The sequence below is a fragment of the Clupea harengus genome, chromosome 22 (genome assembly GCF_900700415.2).
Source record: "Clupea harengus chromosome 22, Ch_v2.0.2, whole genome shotgun sequence".
NCBI lineage: Eukaryota > Metazoa > Chordata > Actinopteri > Clupeiformes > Clupeidae > Clupea > Clupea harengus.
Window position 1 is genome coordinate 6713726 of NC_045173.1, and position 19497 is coordinate 6733222.

General features: G+C 43.5%; 1 protein-coding gene across 8 annotated transcripts in view; it reads right to left on the minus strand.

The window, feature by feature from the left end:
• Positions 1 to 19497, minus strand: part of lrba (LPS responsive beige-like anchor protein) — a 193470-nt gene that overhangs the window by 154310 nt on the left and 19663 nt on the right. For all 8 annotated transcript variants that reach the window (XM_031560255.2, XM_031560249.2, XM_031560251.2 and 5 more), the window contains 15 exons: positions 17528 to 17628; positions 16038 to 16133; positions 14691 to 14812; positions 13921 to 14047; positions 11232 to 11351; positions 10139 to 10285; positions 9797 to 9994; positions 7536 to 7669; positions 7288 to 7396; positions 6219 to 6371; positions 5891 to 6059; positions 3734 to 3813; positions 3522 to 3584; positions 2895 to 2992; positions 1469 to 1561 (listed from right to left, as the gene is read on the minus strand). In XM_031560255.2, coding sequence (XP_031416115.1) covers positions 1469 to 1561; positions 2895 to 2992; positions 3522 to 3584; positions 3734 to 3813; positions 5891 to 6059; positions 6219 to 6371; positions 7288 to 7396; positions 7536 to 7669; positions 9797 to 9994; positions 10139 to 10285; positions 11232 to 11351; positions 13921 to 14047; positions 14691 to 14812; positions 16038 to 16133; positions 17528 to 17628 — 1810 coding nt within the window. The remainder of the gene's footprint in view (positions 1 to 1468; positions 1562 to 2894; positions 2993 to 3521; positions 3585 to 3733; positions 3814 to 5890; positions 6060 to 6218; positions 6372 to 7287; positions 7397 to 7535; positions 7670 to 9796; positions 9995 to 10138; positions 10286 to 11231; positions 11352 to 13920; positions 14048 to 14690; positions 14813 to 16037; positions 16134 to 17527; positions 17629 to 19497) is intronic.

Consider the following 19497-nt stretch of genomic DNA (forward strand, 5'->3'; position numbering starts at 1 on the left):
CAGTTAGACAACCGGGAACTCTGGAGTCCATTTAATAACGCTATGAAGGAAGCATCGCTGTATTAAATATTTAGTTTATGAGGCTGTCTCCAAAGAGTTACATATGTGCCATCAAAATGTCTGCTCACTCTGTACCTTTGTAGTACAATAAAGGAAGTGATCCATCATCAGTTTCCTGTGATATTACACTGGACATCTTATTCCGCTGCACTCACCTGAAAGCTTAGACAGTCACTGGCCTCCACTATGTGCTCAAATTAATGTGATAAATAAAGCCGCTGTAACCCTGTGTGTACTTTATTAATAAATAAAGCCCGCTGTAACCCACGTGTATACTTTATTGCACAGGAAAGCCTCTTCTCACACACACAATGTGTGAAATGGAATACTTGACCAGCATAATTTAATTAACGTCTTAGTGAGTACGCATCGTAGATTTAAAAGTCCAATGAAAACAACAAAACTATGTAAAAATCTGTGAAAAAGAGCGATGATATCTGACAAAAGAGCTTACTGAGATAAGTGTATATCAGAGTTCAAGTTTAAATGCTACAGAAAAAAGCATCAAGCATCAGCATCAAGGTTTTTGAGTATTAAATTACTATATCTATTAGATTTTTTTAAATTAAAATTAAAATTCAATTTACAATTAACAATTACTATTAACAATACAAATGTTTTAGATGTAAATTGAAGACTTACAATATTACCTCTATAGATATGCAAGAGAGAATGCACGTTGAGGTTTAGGTGTGTTTGTGTGTGTGTCAACACATGTAAGTGCATTATGACTATGATACCTGTGCCACCAATGTCAAGCCATCTTGCACATGTAGGGAACATACATCTAAAGAGCGAGGCTAGTCGAGGCACCCAGTGAAAAGATGGAGATGGCAATACAGAGTGAAACTTAAAGTTTTGAATGCACAGACAGCCGCTGGCAAATGCCCTGATCAAAGCCCTGAGATCAAACGCAGACAGGGCAGACATGCTGCAGTGCTACCAACATTTCACCCAGCGCCTCCCTGCAGCCAGCGGCCCGCAGCAGCGGCAGCAGCCCGGCTTTTCATTTCTCTCTGATCTCAAGCGCACTAATGTGTTATTAGAACAGTCTTCTCCAATGAGCGCTAATCGGCCTAGAGAAAGTCTAGCCTATTCCTTTCAGTGAGCTGCGCCACTATAAAGGGTATTAGTTATCGACCGCTGACTGATGAGGAGATGTTCAGAATGCAGAAGCAATCTAACGGGAGACTTTGTGTTTTACAGAAGACCGTGGTGGGGCCCTTTTGCCCCTGACGGCATGAGACGAAGACACGCAGTAAGGAAGTGAAGAACCAGCAAATAATGTGTTCTACCCAAAGGGCCCATCCAGGTCATATACATGAGACACGAAGGATCACAGTTTTAAAAATATGAAGGTAAAATAGTGGCAAGATTTGTACTCTCTTGCTTGTCTTTTTGAACATACTTTGGTGGCAGATGCTTCAGGAAGTAGCCCATGACTTTGAGCGTCTGCACACGGATGCCTTCACTCTTCGATGCCAGGAGCTTGTAAATGACTCTGCGAAAAAACACATGAACATACAAATTCATAAAGTTACAATGTCTACTAGTAAGATTATGTTAATAGAGTATAAAAGTATAAGAAAAAAGTACTTTGATGATGCCGTATTGAAAAAAATATTTTTTATTTTTACTATAGCAGAAAGTCAGTGAATCCATGTATTTTGTTGTACCCATCTTAGCCTCTTTTAGTAAGTAACTACAGCTGGTTTGTAGTTTTATTAAATGGAATATCACTACCCACTAACACAAAGAAACAGTGAAACCAAGATGGGTAGCATTGAGGTTGAAGTAAAATGGATGGCACTATCAACTGTCAATCAACACGTGTGCAGAACCTATAAAAACAATTAGAAAACTCAATACAATCAATAATGTTGCTTTTAAGAGTTCAAATGAAGTGAAATCATAGATAAGACATATACAAATCTGAATTCTTTCTCAACAGATCTTCAGCATTGGTATGTGTTATTTTTCCATGAGTACTAAAGGTCTAGTTTTTACTTTAGCATTTTAAGTATATTGTTTGAAAAACATTTTGCCAATTTTCACCAGCAGTATACACATTTAAACACTTAAGTGCTTATTTAATCCTTTACACATAGTTTCGTACACATAGAACTCATAGTTTTTTTATATATTAGAGTGATATATTTCTCATTACTGACCACCTCCCACCCCCTATGCTTTTTTGGAGCGCAAAGATAACATGTAGTCTGTAAAGACAAATACAGTTAGAACAGCGTGACTCTGGTTCACTAGCCTCCGTGTGAATGGGCCTCTGTGCTGCGATGAAGGACCCATCCGTCTTTGCGGGGGCCTTAGGAGTTTTTATCAGGCCAGGGCCAGACACCCCCTGCTAGGCAGAGCGGACATTTCCCTGTGTGCTGGGGAATGCGAATAGCAGGCTTGTACAGGTGAAATAAATCTGAATGCCTGTGTTTCAGTAGCCCATGCTAAGGCGCTGTGCAGGAGTGTATGATATCCAGAGTCCCCAGTAAAACCCCTCTTTACTGGGCTCTGTCAGGCCTGTCTCTGGCTGTGCGCCTCTGACGAGAGTACTACTGGAGAGAGTGTTAGCATGGCACTGACCTATAAGCGCTCACTGGATCACGCTATTTCAGCCCTTTAAACGTTCTAGTGGGAAATATAAAAAGTTCCCTACTGAGTGGAACGCCCGAGATAGAAACAAAGGTTATTCTCCTTGTTCAGAACCTTTCTATGATAAAAGGGCTCTTTCTATCAAACCAGAGGAATGTATGTTGTTATGGAGAGTGTAAGCCCTAGTACTCGTGATATTGCGACATTGGTGTCAGACAGCTATGGCTTACCGTATTCCATTGCGCTGGTCGAATGCCTGGACCATAGAGCTAGGATGCTCTGACATCAGAGCTACTAGAAGCTGCAGCACATCCATCAGATTGTCATCCTGAAAACATTAACCAGAGCATTACGTTCACATGCGTAATAATAATTTCTATATAGCTATATCTCTGACGTTGATCCTAGAGATAAGAACCAAGCCTCTGCATTCAGAAAAACGGTTGATAAACGTGCCACAGCAAAGTAATTCCACACGAATCAAACTTTCCTTTCCGTTCCTGCTGATTTGAATTCAGCAGTCCTTTGTTAAATTCCTATTTTAAACCTTTCGTGTAAAGAATCACCTTTGAAAACACATCAACCTAGATCAGAGGTGGCACATGTGTTCTAGCTCAAGTCCACTGGCGCAGAGACACAGCATGCATGTCTGGTTTATTACGACTGGCCAAAGGAACTGAAGTCATTTGGTTGCAGTGCCATCTAGTGGTCTTATCAAATACTGCAGGTACCAGTAAAGCTCCATTTGAGGGTAATATAAACCAGAAGATAAAAGCACTCACATCAATTCAACGGCAAATGTATCAGTATTCACTACATTGCATACAAACAGAAATTGCATGAAAATAACCGTTTACCTCATGCATGGTGAGAAGATAGTTCAGAATACTTTGGAGTTCATCCTCCTTTACCCCATAATCCTAACAAGACAGAAACAAATGTTTTACACATTTTTACACAAAAACATTTTACAACATTTGTTATTTATTGAAATTTACAATAAATAAATTAATTCTCAGAGAATGTATTGATCTGCCATCTACAGAGTGGAGAGAAACTGTAGATGTACCTTCATGATTAGCTGCTTGACAAACAGTAGCAGGAATGCTCTTAGAGAGTGGATCTCCTTCTGAGTGGGTCTGGGGCCATCTATAGAATCACACACACACACACACACACACACACACACACACACACACACACACACACACACACTTTTAGACAGTGAAGCGGAAACTAAAAGGGACTAAGAAAGCATTAGCATCTCATAAATAACGCATTTCAAATTCTTATATGGTGCATTCAATATACACTTTTAAGACAAGACATCTGTCTGGAGAAGCTGAATGTACTGAGCCAAGGGCAATTTACTCGAGACCAATATGTGAGCTATAAGGGGTCTAGGTAAAGACAAAAAAGAAAGCTCCAAAAGTTACACAGTTCAACACAGATACCATAACTGAATTGGTTTTAACAGCTACGGATACATTGGTTTTGACAGCTGAGCAGATGAGGCTCTTCCCACAAATGGGTTCAGAAAGAATTTAATTTACCTTAAAAAAAAAACAGTTTTCACTTTAATATTGGGAGATGTGATGCAATCCCTTTCAATGTAATTTTGGCATACGACTATTAGCAAAATGCTAAAGCCATAACGTTGTAATACCTTGATATGTAAATGAGGGTGAAAGAGCCTTGCAGATGAACGTCACAGTCGACTCAAAACAAAACAACAGGAGGTGAACGAGTTCTGCCAGCAGTGCTAAAAATATCACTATACAAGTCTTCAGATATCATTCAGCATTTAGACTTAAAAGTATTCCTCTGTTCTTTCTATGGATTTGTCCTGACCAGCAGACTCCTAAATTAGCACAGAGGAGAGGCGTCTGATGACGAGGTAAAAATACGACATAAAAGTGCTCCATCAACAGCTCATGGACTGTGATCTTGTAAAATGTCAGTCTTATAAAACAGCACAAAGCCTTATAAAGAAGGAGGGATACGTGTCCCTGAGCATCTATTTCTGGACCCTGGTGTCCCTGCAGCTTAGTTTAGCCAGGCAGACAGGCAGTACCAGCTCCACCTCAGCAGCCGGTCCACATCTGCTCCGGTGTCACCCCAGCGGCCAGTGTGTGCCGGTGTCGGTGTAAAACTCTTATGAGCTGGGGGGAAACCAGGGAGCAGAGCCACTTAGGTCCCTGAAACGGACATCACTGTCTGGGATTTATTTTCTTTGAAACGGACTGGTGCTCATGAGATGAGAATACTCTGCTTTCTATTAGTGCTGTCAGTTTAACGCGTTATTAACGGCGTTAACGCAAACCCATTTTAACGCCGTACATTTTTTTATCGCGAGATTAACGCAAATTTTTTTTTTTTATTATTTTTTTTTTTTTTTAGATAAACATTCTTTTTGGCCTCGCAAACTGTGTAGTAGACAAACGTTACGGTTTGAGTGAATGGTGAGCGCGATACGGCAAAATGGATGATAAAAAGCTTCTGAATGGAAAGTTTACTTTTAAAAGTTGTGTTGTGCAAAAGAAGCGAGCTTCACTGTTGTCTGAAAATGTCAACAGGCAGCTGGCTGAAAGCAAAGAAGTAGTAGGCTTACCTTTTATTGGTAACCTAACTGTTACGGTTCAATGTTTCTGAAATAAGAGGCCTGACTGCTATGTTCCCAGCAAACTTGAAAAAAAGAAAATATTAAGCCATGGTTTAACTGCACTATAGGCTGAGTCCTTGTTTACCTGAAATGTCCACTTTATAATTTTATTTTGTACCCTGTTTGGCAATATTGGTTTTCAATAAAATAAAACATTTGCATAAAGCAAGCCAATCAACTTTTCCATGTTGATAAGGGCATTCAAATAAAAATAAAATGATGGAAAAAATAAATAAACGAAGGGACATTTAGAATAGATAAAGATTTGCGATTAATCGCGATTAATTTTGAGTTAACTATGACATAAATGCGATTAATCGCGATTAAATATTTTAATCGTTTGACAGCACTACTTTCTATACATTTCATCAGCCACGCTGGCCTAACAAAAAATATATAAATAAATCAAAAATGAAAAAGTTCAAATGGACAAAAATAAAAAGGGGAAAAAGCAAAAGAGTAACAGAGATCTCAATCAAAGTAGCTGCTTTAGACAGAGGTCATGTGGAGGACACGGCCGTTGTGTGCTACACTACTGGAGGGTGCAGGTGGGGGAGCTCTTACCCAGGCCTTTGGGTGTGACCCCGCTGCGGTCCTGGGGATTCACCACCCAGTAGAAGTACTTGAGTGTGTGCATCACCTGCAGCACGGTGCCCACTCGCCGAATGGCATTATAGATGGTCACAGTACTGATGAACTCTGTTGCCAGGTAAGTGTAGAGCATCAGCTGTACCTGTAGTGATGTGGACACGCACACACACACAAAGACATATATAAAGACATTAATGGCTATCATATTAGTCAGTTACAACATGTGCAAGATGATTTATTCATCTGTGTGTGTGTGTGTGTGTGTGTGTGTGTGTGTGTGTGTGTGTGTGTGTGTGTGTACCTTGGCAGGAGCGTGGATCCATATAGTAGGGTTGAACAGGATGTGGTCACACAGCTGTTTCAGCAGTGGGACACCATTCTGCAGGTTGCTAAGGTAACGTGCAAAGGCCAGCAGTATGTCCAAAACCGGTCGAGTCACATGAACTTTGGAAGACTGAAACAGGTAAACAGTAAATAAACCAGCACACACACACACACACACACATGATCAGACTCTGGAACCAACGCTTTCTCCCAAAAAGCAAACACAAAACTCTTTCGATCCAAATTATACAGATTTAGGTGTTGGTGTGACGATTCCTTTACATCATTTGAGGTAAATCATTCACCCAGCAATGACTTGGATCCCAGGACTATCTCCCTAGGAATACCTAAGAGATGTCATGCAAGTCAAATATTTATACAAATTATGTTTTTTTGGGGGGGGGGGGGGGGGATCTTGCCAAAAAGTGTCAAATGTGTCTAAACCCTTGGTGTTTTCCATGAAGTCCATGCAGCGGGAGTGTAGAGGCACACGGTTGCTGGGCCAGACAGGCAGGTCATTAAGGAGGCAGCGAGCGGCAGACAGGGCGGCTCATTACAGCCTCTTTGGCACATCAAACACAGACAGGCTGATGAAACCTCACCCAGCACTCTCATCCCCACATTATCCCCATTTCCTTCCCTACTCAGTGGAAAAGCAATTAGGGTGTGAGGGAAGGTGTGAGCGTGCCCTGCTCCGCCTGCGCCTTCACGTGGAAGCCCCTGGCTGCTGATGAATGCTAACCTAAAGGCTGTCACCTTGCCCTGAGTGCTCCTCAATTAGAAAAGAGCATTGGTTTCTCAACTGTACATGTGCTTAGAGGAATGTCCACAAAACCGAGCAAGGCTAGTCAGCTGAAACAACAGACTATATGACACTAGGAATCTCATAGATTACCTCTAGGTTCAGTTTGGTTCAATTATACGTCTTATTCCCCCCAACCGAAAAACAGACAAAAAACATTGTTCATGTGTGTGTGTGTGTGTGTGTGTGTGTGTGTGTGTGTGTGTGTGTGTGTGTGTTATCCTGTCTGTCTGTATGCACCCACCTTCTCCAGAGTGTAGCCAATCACCAGGAAGCCCTTACAGGCCAGCACCTGCTCTTGCATAGCCACAGAGTTCTTCAGCAGCTCCATTACAAATGACAACAGGGTGCAACTGACACAAGAGGAAGAGGAGGAGGAGGAAGAGTGACAGTGAGTGGGAGTAGGGCTTCCACAGGTCACACAACAGCCATTCAAATGTATACACATTTCTACTAAAAGTGAAATCTTTGAGAAGAGTGGCTGGTTCCTACCAGATAGATGAACTGGGCTCATCGCTGGTCGGCTGGAGGAAGTCCAGCTGTGCAAACAGGGGGAAGAGCACCTGCACACCCCCTATGGAGTGGATGGCACTCTGCACAGAGTGCGTGACCACTGCCTTCACATCCTGCACAGAAGAGAGAGGAACGTCTATGGCCATCCAGTCTACAACACCACATTTGACCACTGAGTTTACACAACATCCACAGAGGAAAAACCTTTCAAGTCTTTATCTATGGAGTATGGTTTAAATCCACCATTGGCATCACCTTAAACTACACTCTATGTGCTTGTGCGTGCGTGCGTGTGTGTGCGGTAGCTATGCAGAGGGAGCAGCGCTTCATAATGGCTGCTCTATCTGAAGAGGTATAATGCCCCACTACATCTGACTATGTGTTTGAACTTGAACTGCTGACTGCCTGCATGTCACTCTGAGAGGCAGTCTACGGCTCACAGAGAGGCCAGACAGCTTGTGCCCATGGAGACAATGGCTGTGTGTGTGTGTGTGTGTGTGTGTGTGTGTGTGTGTGTGTGTGTGTGTGTGTGTGTGTGTGTGTGTGTGTGTGTGTGTTTCTGACAGCCTTCTCAGTGTGGGAGGGGGGGGGGGGGGTGAGATTGAGAGAGGAGAGGGTTGTTTGTGTATGAGCAGCCGCTGAAAAGAAGGGATGAGGAAGACAAGACAGACTTCAGCCAGACACGCACACCTGGTACTGATTAATGAAAACTTAACACACGGCAACCTGTCTCTTATTAGTAAGTACCGTCTCTCTGTGCAGAACTGTGCACAAGGAACACAGCAGCCAGATTCTGACCTGGAAAGCCGTGCAGATGGAGACGAACTACTGCTACTGCTTCAATGTAGGTCGCTGTCCTGGGAGGAAGCAGCTCAGACTCCTGCTCTTATTTACCGGTCGAGAGGAATTTCCAGAAAATGATTTGTGGAGACTTGCTGTTAAGGGTCATGTTGGCCATTCTACATGACTCTGCATGAACTACCACCTAAAACTATTTAACCTTTCCAATAAACACAGGTGCTACAGGTCATGCATGCAAACAGGAAGTTAGCTCATGGGGACTGGACTGATGAGGAGGAACTCTGGGGGACAGAGGAGAGGAGAGGAGAGGAGAGGAGAGGAGAGGAGAGGAGAGGAGAGGGAGTCTCATTACAGGAAGGATAGGACAGCTGTGAGACGGAAGGAGTGATGTATGTTTAATTAGCACCTTGCCCTCACACCCCACACAGACACAGCCATTCACCCAGCCTTCTGCAGAAGCAGAACACACACACACACACACACACAAGCACACGCACACGCACACGCACACGCACACATACATATGTACACTGTATGTGGAGAGGTAAAGAGAGGGAAGGAGAGGAATGGGGTTGTGTGAAAATGCTGTAGGAAATAGAATGAGGTGGAAGTCATAAGAAAGAGTTGGCTGGTGTAAGTAACAGAGGTGTGTATATACAGCATCATCATCTGAAAAAACTCTCATCACTAAAACCCTTGGGACTCAACACTCTCTTAAGTGACCTATTTACCGGCCTGCATATGCATCACGTTTGATATGGTTAAGTGTTTCTAGGCACGAAGGTGTTGAAATGGTAAATTATTTTGCCTTCACCACCTCAATAAATAAATGTGGCTAAAAGGGTAAAGGTAAAGGACAGCTCTCGTGACTCGAACCCGGGTCAACCGGTTACAAAGCGGTGACTTTAACCTCTGCACCACAGCGCACACATCAGTGGGGTGGATCAGAAAGCTCAGAGAGACTCAAAAGGTGAAGGCAAAAAGACATGATGGATGGCAGAGCGCAGGTAGGAAGGGAATAGAGGGGAGAGGATGAGGAGGGGGGACCTGAGAGAGTCGATGAGAGGAAAAAGGAGGAGGAGGAGGAGGAGGAGAGAGACGCTGAGAGAATGGGCACAGTGTATATTCCATCCCCATGGGGGGAGGACGGGGAGGTTTCAGAGGAATAAGGAGAAGAGATGGCACTGAGGGGGGCGAGGGAAAGAAAAGATGAGAGATATGGATTAGCATATAGAGAGTAGCAATACAAAGGAAGGTGAGAACAAAGGGTTGTAGAAATGGTGGGCATGAGAGCAGTCAGGCAGCATGTGGGTGCAGGCATGCGTTGTATGGCACAGGGGAGGAGAGAGGGATGCTGGGAGATGTCTGACAGGGCAGTGTGGAGAAAGGGTGACTGAAGGAGGATGAAGGGGTGCAGGTGAGTGTGGCGTGTGGCCGACCTGCAGCATGAGGGCGTGGGGTGAGTGGACGAAGATGGAGGCGTTGTCTTTGGGCGAGGACTCCAGACAGAGCTGAGCGTCGGTCGCGCGGGGGTTGTAGGTGAGGGCGATGCTGGATGACAGCTTGCCGTCATACAGCAGCATCTTATGATGCTCCGCAAACAACAGATCGCTCTCAGCCTTGAACTTGAAGGTGCCCTGAGGACAACACAGAGAGAGGCAGTTTCACTCAGAGAGGAAGTTTCACTGACAAATAATGTATTAACTCTCACGCCAATCATTTACCTTTTAATACAAATCATGTTACAGCAGCAGTTTTTTTTGTTTGTGTGTGTGGTGCACCTTGTAGCCGGGGCCCAGCTGGTAGATGGCCAGGATCTGGGCAGCACTCAGGGCCTCGCTGAAGAGATACACGGCCCCCATCTGACCACAGAACACGCGGTTGGCATCCGCCGTCTCAGAGGAGCCCAGGAAACACTTATCAAAGGTCTACACAGAGAGGGTGGACACAGAACACAGGGACTGGGGTTAGTGTTTCATGTCATGGGAAGATTCTCAAGAAAAGATAATATATGTTCTGTTAGAATGTTTTGTTAACATATGAAAATGAACACTTTGCAATACCAAATGCAAAGGAGGTAAATATAACTTTGAACTAGTGTGCATAAATGAACTAGTGTGCATAAATGTGTGCCATTTCTGTCCTTCACAGAAGGTCTTCAAAGGCAAAGGTTGCTGATGACACTGTGTTGCTCTGTTTACAGAGGCCAGCTGAGCGTTTCGCTACAGGGCCAGTATATTACACATTCTAATCAGAGCAGGTTTCCTCTGAGAGTGGGCCAGCCTGTGATGACTGAGCACTTGTGTTGTTCCTGGCCAAGTCACCATCAGCACACACACACAATAAGGCACACACACACACACACACACACACACACACACACACACACACACACACACACACAATAAGGCACAGACACACACACCAGGGCTGAGTCACCCCCCTCCTCTGGGCTCCTCATGTGATGCGGAGCGAAAGGGAACAGTGTCATTCGCCACATGTGATGGCAGTGATTTCACTTATGGCCAGGAGGGACACTGGGTGTTTGTGAACTCATTGTATGTGTATGCCACACCACTGAGACAGCACACTGACTAACATGCTGAATACCCCGTACACCATCTGCAGAGGAGCTTCCCATACAGGCACTATTTAGTCTAAACAACCACAAATATCAAAATAGATGAGCACCCAAGCAATAATATTCATATTGAAGAAAGAAAATTGTAACTAATATGTTTTAAATGATTATTGACATTTTAAACATATTAGTTACTAAGTTTACAATTTTCTTCAATGAGAGAAAGTTTCAAACATTGATTTCCCACTGTACAGCCAAGTGGAGACATAGATGAAAGGACTCTGTTTACTTACATCACTGGTGTTGACAAACCAGGTGATCTCTCCATAGGAAGCCAGTTCCCCGTTGACATAACAGCTGATTTCACTGTTCTTCCAGCGGTTGTAGACGTGGACGATCGTCACCATGTACCACTGTAAACCAAACACCTTCAAGTCAAGAGCTACTCGCATTACACTGCATGGCTGTATCAGCATGCTTGTGTAAAACCAAAAGTTAGCACATGACACCTCAGCACCTTGGTTCAGTATACCATAAGAAAGCTTGTGTGCTCATTTTATAAATCCAAGCCTTTAGAATCACTCTTGTTTCCCCTAGAAGTTGACGTACTTAATGATATACTCAAGCAGACAAATTGCTGAAAAAAAAAGAAAAAAACGACAGTAAGCCATTTTGATAAGAGTTTAATGGTTTTGTCTCCAGTAATATCAACTAAATCAGCGTACATTTTTTCTTAGCTCGAAGAAATTGACTCACTATGCCTCCATTTTGATATCATATTTCTGGGCCTTAATTGTGTTCACTGTGTGAAGCTCCAGTGATGTGCATTATACCCTGGGGCTCCAACCCCACCTAGTCTGCTTTCCCATAACTCTGAGAAATCAGGAGGCAGCTTAGGATCTTATTGCACTATGAAAAAAGCCTAATAGATCTGTGGGGTAAAAATAGAGCTAAAGAATCCCACAGATAGGTGCTCTGGAATCCCCTGAAGAATCCCACAGATAGGTGCTCTGTAATCCCCTGAAGAATCCTGAGGAGAGACTAATCTTAAAGAGAGCTTTGACACATTTGGCAAGTTCTACAGAAAACTCTGAGAGAGGTTTGCGTATGTGTGGAGTTTACACAGCCTGGAAGGCTTTCTATTTTCACGTTTGTGATTCACTAGAGAATTAAGCGTGACTTCACACAGGGTTAGATATATAGTGTATTAGTAACAAAGTGTAAAATGTCAGATACATAGTGTTTCCTTTATTTCCATATAATTATACGGCTCCTCAGAATGCTGAAGAAAGTTCCACTACATTGAAAGGGCCATCCTAACGTTCTGAGGTCTGATATTTCTTAATAATGAATGACCACTGCCATTGGCAACAGGTTTTGTGCTTCTGATAACATGGAACATTTTTACCATCAATATCAAAATGTATGGAGAGTACGGGACCTATGAGCACTGGTGGCAGGCCCAGTCTTCAGAAAAGAAACGCAAAATGCAAACTAGCACGGAAGGAAAGAGGAAGAGTCATAAAGACTTAGGACGAGGGAGATGTCGACAAAATAGAGGAGAGCAGACATGAAATTAACACCAAAAGGAGCACTGCATGGGCTGTAGGAGTTTTCATGGACTGGTTAGTAAAGCGGAGAATGTCTGCGAAATATTGACAATTGTGGTACAGAGAATTTAAATCAAGCTTTGCAGTTATTTTATGCATCAGTCCAGAATTCCTCTGGTCAGAGTTATTACGATGCAAGCTACAATGCCCTTCGAGCTGGAATAAATCATGTCTACATGACACAGCATTTAAGTATAGTGATCTGTGATCAAAGAACTTCACAGAAGTGGAAACGATACCATAAAAATCCATCCTCCCATTTCTCCTGCTGATATGAAGCATATTAAAGAGTGTTTGGCCCTCTCTACAGACACAGCCATTGGATTAGTGCAGAAGATTTGGTTTGATGCGCAATTACAACTGTCACAGAAGGGTAGAAGGGGAAACTGTGACCTGACGAGGCATTCATCTGTGATCAAAGTTGACGTAAATGGAAAATAATTCATAACTCTGATTTTTTTTTGTGTCTGCTTTGTTGGACAAAGGCCCGAGAGATTATAGGGGATGCAAATGTTCTGACCTGGGGTATTAAAAGTACCTGTAACATTGCCCACTGGATGTCAAACGTGTTCACTGACATGGCAAAAAAAAGGACCCAACTTAATCATCAACAAATTTGGGTCTCAAGGGAGCCCATGGGTCACAGTTTCCTGGGCCTCATGATGCCCAACATCGGCCATGCAGCTCCTCTGTCAAGGTGATAGGCCACCTCATGATGCCCAGCATCGGCCATGCAGCTCCTCTGTCAAGGTGATAGGCCACCTCATAATAGCCAGCATCGGCCATGCAGCTCCTCTGTCAAGGTGATAGGCCACCCGCAGCCTGAGGAGCACCGCAATCCAGCGGCTATCAATAGCAGGTCTCGAATCGAGAGAATATGTGCCACTCAATATGCACCATTAATGGAAACATTCAATTTAATATCAATAAGCAGAGCGCTTAGTCTATTAATCTGCAACAAGTTGACGAGTCTCCAGGCATGTTGCTACACAACACCTGTAAACACCAATAAAATAATTAAAATTGCATATTGAGTGAAGTTTATTTTATTGTTTTGGAAAGTAACCGTATAATAAGTTGGATAATGTATAGTCCACCGGTCATTATTGAAAAATAAATCCGTTCAGGACGATACAAGACCTGTTCCTCCTGTCAGGATTAATTTTTCGATAATAACCGATAATAATTTACCGGTTTTGACATTTTGTCTTTTGCCAGTCTAAACAGAATGAGAGGCGTAAACTACCCAGAGGCTCATCTGTGGACTGCTGTGCTGTCCTGATTCCACTCCAGGTACACCACAGGAGGACAGACAGACAGACTGAGTTCTCCTTAACCTGAGCAGGCTGAGCGCCTGAGCTGATGACCCTACCTTCTGGGGCTTGAAGTCATATTTGACGCAGTGCTGGAAGCCCTTCCCTTTGGACTTTAATGAGGTGATGATAAGACAGCCGCCCACGAAGTGTGCAGAGTAGCCTAGGCCTTTGTTGGTCCGAAAGCTATGACGGAGACAAAAAAAAGGAGAAAGAAGTCAAATAAGCGGAAGAAAGAGATAAGTTAAGAGACAGATACAATGCTTCCTCTGGACACTACTGTGCAATACTGAGGTGGACACACAAGCTGGAGTACTCCAGAGCATTTAGGGAGAGGAGAGGAATTTTTATACAGAGTTATGCATTTACACATACAGCATACTAAACACATCAAACATTAACTACTGTTTAACCTCTCTGCCAAGACCTTCCCGTGATAAATGAATAGTATTGTGAAACAGAGTAGGGTGGGGAATCCATCAACTACCTTTTTTTTTTAAAAAGGTTGCAGGCTGAATAGGAATCTTTATAGCATATTTTAGTGCTGCAAGCTTATTTTCTAAGTCCAAACACCTCCCTTTGCATAAATTAGATTTTTGACAGAAATTAATTATCAGCTGAAAATAGAACAAGGGAGGCCTTGATTTAATAACCATCAGAGAAAGGGGGTGAGAGAGAGTGAGCGAGAGAGCGAGAGAAAGAGAGAGCGAGAGAAAGAGAGAGAGCTTATGTACTATCACCGAGCCTCTCCCGTAAGAGAAAATGAGACAAGGTGATCTTCAGCAGACACTGGGAAACTGTTCCCCTGTCCGTTCTTAGTAATACACACCAGTAGAGGTAAGGCTTGTCTTTGTCCACATTGATGTTGTTGAGAGGGTCCACACGTATCCATGTGTGGAAGGTGAAACCATTCTGGTAAGGCCATTTTGCTATGGGGGGCAGGGCAATGGCCTGTAAAAAAGAGCACAGAGCACTTTTGATTGATTATTACACACAAAATGAAAATGAAGCATCATTTCAAATCCATTCCCCGTTGTGGCAGGGCATTGTGTACCCTGGTGTCCTTCATTCTCCACCCATTCTAACCACACGATCACACACAGGTCCTCTGAGAGCGTGACCCACTCCAAATACACTTGTGCTTTCCTGTGCTCCATTTGCATCTAAGAGGACATACCTCAGCAGAGACCTCTGTTTAAGTGGGTTGAGCACAAACGTTTGTGTGTGTGTGTGTGCGTGTGTGTGTGTGTGTGTGTGTGTGGGGGGGGGGGGTGTGTGTGTGTGTGTGTGTGTGTGTGTGTGTGTGTGTAAACATGGTGCTGCATGTAATAAAACAGTAAGCAAAGGGCAATGTCTAAGACAGACATCACAATCAACCAGTAAATAACGTTCTGACTGGCTGCTTGTTCAAAGATATCATATTCCCATTAGCCAGAATCACCATGGAGATAGGACCCCACCCACCCCCACCCCCACTGCAACACTTGATCTTTCATTAAAACCCCATTTAAGAACTGCAAATTGATCATGCCTAAATGGGGGCTAGTCAATGGCGACCACTGAAAGGGGTTCTCATCTGCAAAGAGAATAGAATCTAAGCTCCATCCTCATTAGAACTGGGCCGAATTCCCAGAGGAATTAGGACATTCCTTTGTATGACCACCCTCGTCACATGTTCCTCTGAATGGGGAGATGGCACATGGGAAGGGCCACTTAAAGCACCGTACGGGCCAGATGGGAATGTGGTGGGGGGAGCTGAGGGACACACTGTGCTAACAGAGCTACAGGACTCTTCTATCATCCACCATTGCGCTGATATAGTCAGGGGACTGGTTAGAGGACAGGAGGAGAAGCCTGTGTGGAGTGGCCTGATTCACGGAGAGGGCTCTGCATGTCCTGGATCTCTCCTCTTACCGATGTCTCTGGAAATGAAACGGCTCCGTTCGTACTGATAAAGCGATAAGCTGAATTCCCTGGACTCTGGCCTTCCATTTGTCTTGTGTCGCACCTCTCCAATACATACCAAATCAAGCTGCATTTGTAGTCACGGTTCAAAACTATTTTTATAAAACAATATCTGCAGCATTTTAGCAAAAAAAAAAAAACAGACTTAAAAGGTACTCAACAGACAGATTAAAAGGATGTCTCATGTCTCATGTGGGTAGGGACATCTTACCGCAGCACTCTTTCCTGGAAAGCTGAAGAAGGAGTCTGGGCCATTTCTGTGAGCCATGGACTTCAGCACAGACAGCAGCTTCACAGCATGGGGGGGCTGGCAGGCAAACAGACAGAGAGGGAGGGGGGACAGGGCAGCAGTCAACATGAATATCACACCACCATACTGATGTTACGCTGAAGCGGCTGAAATGCTCTTCATGGGCGACTGAATGTCCAAACGTGCTCACACAGACATTCTGCCTTTCACATACTGGCTTTGTTAACAAAAAAACACAGACAATTAAAATTTCAGAAGATGAATTCCTTCTCATGTTTCAGTGGTTTTTCCAAAACAGCGCCACATAACTTATTAATGACTCTGCACTGAAAACAATTAATCCAAATTCTCGCATTTACACAAAAACACACATCTCTAAACTTCAAATGAATGCAATCGAGAGGAGTCTCTCTGTGCCGTATCTGAGAGATGCTAATTCTGTCCTGGTGCAGGGGAGATCTAGAGACGCGAGGCACACAGAGGTGGTGTGACACAGTTCTCTCACACGCTGATTACACACACTGATCAAGACGCTGCTGCTGCTGCTCTGGTCTCGTGACTTTCACATCCCCAGCCTGAGACACCCCTCCAGCTTACTGGCCATCCAGCTGGGATCACAGACACCAGTGCATTTGCAGCACAGAGCATACACAACAATGTGCAACCCCAAATGAATGTTCAGAAACAGGCTTTTACAGCAAACTAAATACACGATTTAAATTCCACATAATCCCCTCAACTCTACACCCTAATTTTAAAGCTTGTGACTTTCTGGCTCTGATTAACAGCCAATGCACGATAAAATAAATAATAAGGGCAGGGCTCTCTCACAAAAGAGAGATGATGTATCAGCCTAACAATATATTCACAAAGCTGAAACTCCACTCTAAAAACCTCTGTCAGGTCAGAGGCTACATGCATGGTCAGAATTCTACTCCAACCTTGATCTCTGGCTCCTGAACTCCTGCCTGATTAGAATACAGTATACATTTGAATGGACAACACAACTCAAATATCCGCCTGGCTGAGTTTTGTTCCTGCAGTACTATGGTCTAGCCCCCAAATCTCCACACACATCATAGATACCAATTCTACCAACATATTTTGCATTTTTAGCTGCCACATTTAAATAGTCAATAGTCAGTAGTCACAGCCACTAAAATGTTAATTAAGCCAGAGCTTAAGTTCAACAACCTGATCTGAACTGCATTAAAGGAACACAAAAACTAGGGAAGGAAAAATGGACAGCAAGACCGAAGGCTTAAGTTGTTCTAGAACATTCCTCATAGAGATCATAAACAAACATTACAGAATCGAGGGCAAGAGTTTGCCCGCTTAGCTTTTCTGTTTCTGTGTGTGTGTGTGTGTGTGTGTGTGTGTGTGTGTGTGTGTGTGTGTGTGTGTGTGTGTGTGTGTGTGTGTGTGTGGTGTGTGTGTGTGTGTGTGTGTACCCATTGGCCTTTTGCTCCTTGCAGTTTGCTGAAGTACAGTTTGAGTTCCTTCACCGTGATGCTGTAGCTGGCCAGAACACCCAGCATATCCACCATCAGATCTGTGAGAGGAAACAGATCAGAGCACAGAGTCACCACAGAGACAGACTGGCTAATTGTTTTGCCTAATAAACATGTGTCATTTTCCTTTAGTATTATGTTCTAAAGTTTAAGTTGCAAAAAGTCTAACCAAGTGACTCATACAAGTCTGTACTACACAGTCAGTCATCTTCCAGGGTCATTTAGGGTTTAGGGTTAAGTTCATCACCCCACTGGGTCAGAATCATTTAGGGTTTAGGGTAAGTTCATTAACCCACTGGGTAAAGATGGGATGTGATCCAGAGGCCCCTCAGAACCCCCTGTGTGCTTCTCAGAATGCAGCCCTGTCCTGCCTTAGTCCCTCTATTGGCCAGCCCTTTCCACTCCACAAGTTGCCAAAAAACGACAGGCAAGCTAATGACTTTGCTTTGAAAAATTGGGCAGTCTGCCTTTCCTAACTATCCTCACTGCCTTTCCACAACTTTGTCTTTGTTTCTCTCTCTCTGCCCGTCTGAGCTCAAGGTTGAGCTCGGTCTGAGACTGGCAGGGCTCGCAAAATCACTAGCCTGATGTCCTGGGATAATCAAGTTTTCTTGTCGGAATACCAAAATGTAACAACACCCTGTCTGGCGGGCCATCAGAAATGATCCCCCAAGTGAAAACAAATTCCATCCTTTATTCGTCGTTATTCACCTTTTCTGCTCTTTTGACTTTTGACCACCGAACAAACAAGTTGTTGATCATGATGGTCTGTCTCTAGGAAGTAGACACGTTCATTTGATAGGTCCTAGTCGGGCTGTGTTGGGTTCCTTTGCCACACCAACATTCCACGCAAAATAGTGCACCAGAAAAGCTGATATCGATACTGTTTTACACACATAACGGACAAACGTGTATATCTTTCATCGTAGCATTTACACCACAATAAGATATGAATGCTATAGGCATGAAGACATGATGGAAAGGCAACCAGAGTCGGCAGCAGAAGAAAAAAAAACTGCAGGATGACATCTCGTAGCCTATGTTTGAACGTGTTCATTCTTAAAAGAATACAACATTAGCCTACACAATACATGCATAACAGGCAGGAAACGTCCATATTTAACTGTCTAATGTTTGAAAGCTTATCTCATGATTCCTCAAAGTATAGCATGACCTGTAGCACTCCTAAACTCAACAGACACCGTTCCATTTAATGGACATTCTTTTGTAGTAGCCTATCAGGTTCACATCACTTCAACTATGTGCCAACCATTCTCAGCTAAAACAGTCCTCCCATTTATCATCCTGGTAAAAAGTCCAAATATAACAATGTAGCCAAAGCCAAATATCTTAAGAGTGCCAATACACCATTAGTCAATAAATCATCATACAGCATAAAGTTGGCAACATTTCTATAAAACAGAATATTTGTAAGAATCTAAGAATATGTTATTTGCTATTTCAAATATGATGATCCTAAATGTAACTAGTTTGTATTGCTTTCTCGAATAAATCTACTTTTCTACATAAAAATGTTCTTTTTTTTTTGTGCTAGTCTAATTAATTTCGGTCAACCAAAATCTGAGGAATGCCTGCCCAAAAGGCTAGCAGGGGTTAAGAAATGTTGCTAGCCCTGTCTGGTACTGCTTACGACCTTGAGTTTCCGTTGCTAACTGTCCACATGAGAATCTCATACATGCCTAAGGAGGTGCCGTGGAGATGACTGACGTGGACGCACATTAGGGAAAAATCTGCATTAAAAGAAAGAGAGATGGCATCTTGTCTGAGTGCTCACTAGACCCTGGGCATCTGGCTTTGCGCCACGTCGTAATTGAGGCTGGGTGAGGGATCCCATGGCTTATTTAGCTGGATGTAAGGGAGATGAGTCATGGGCGCTAGCCCTGTGGTGC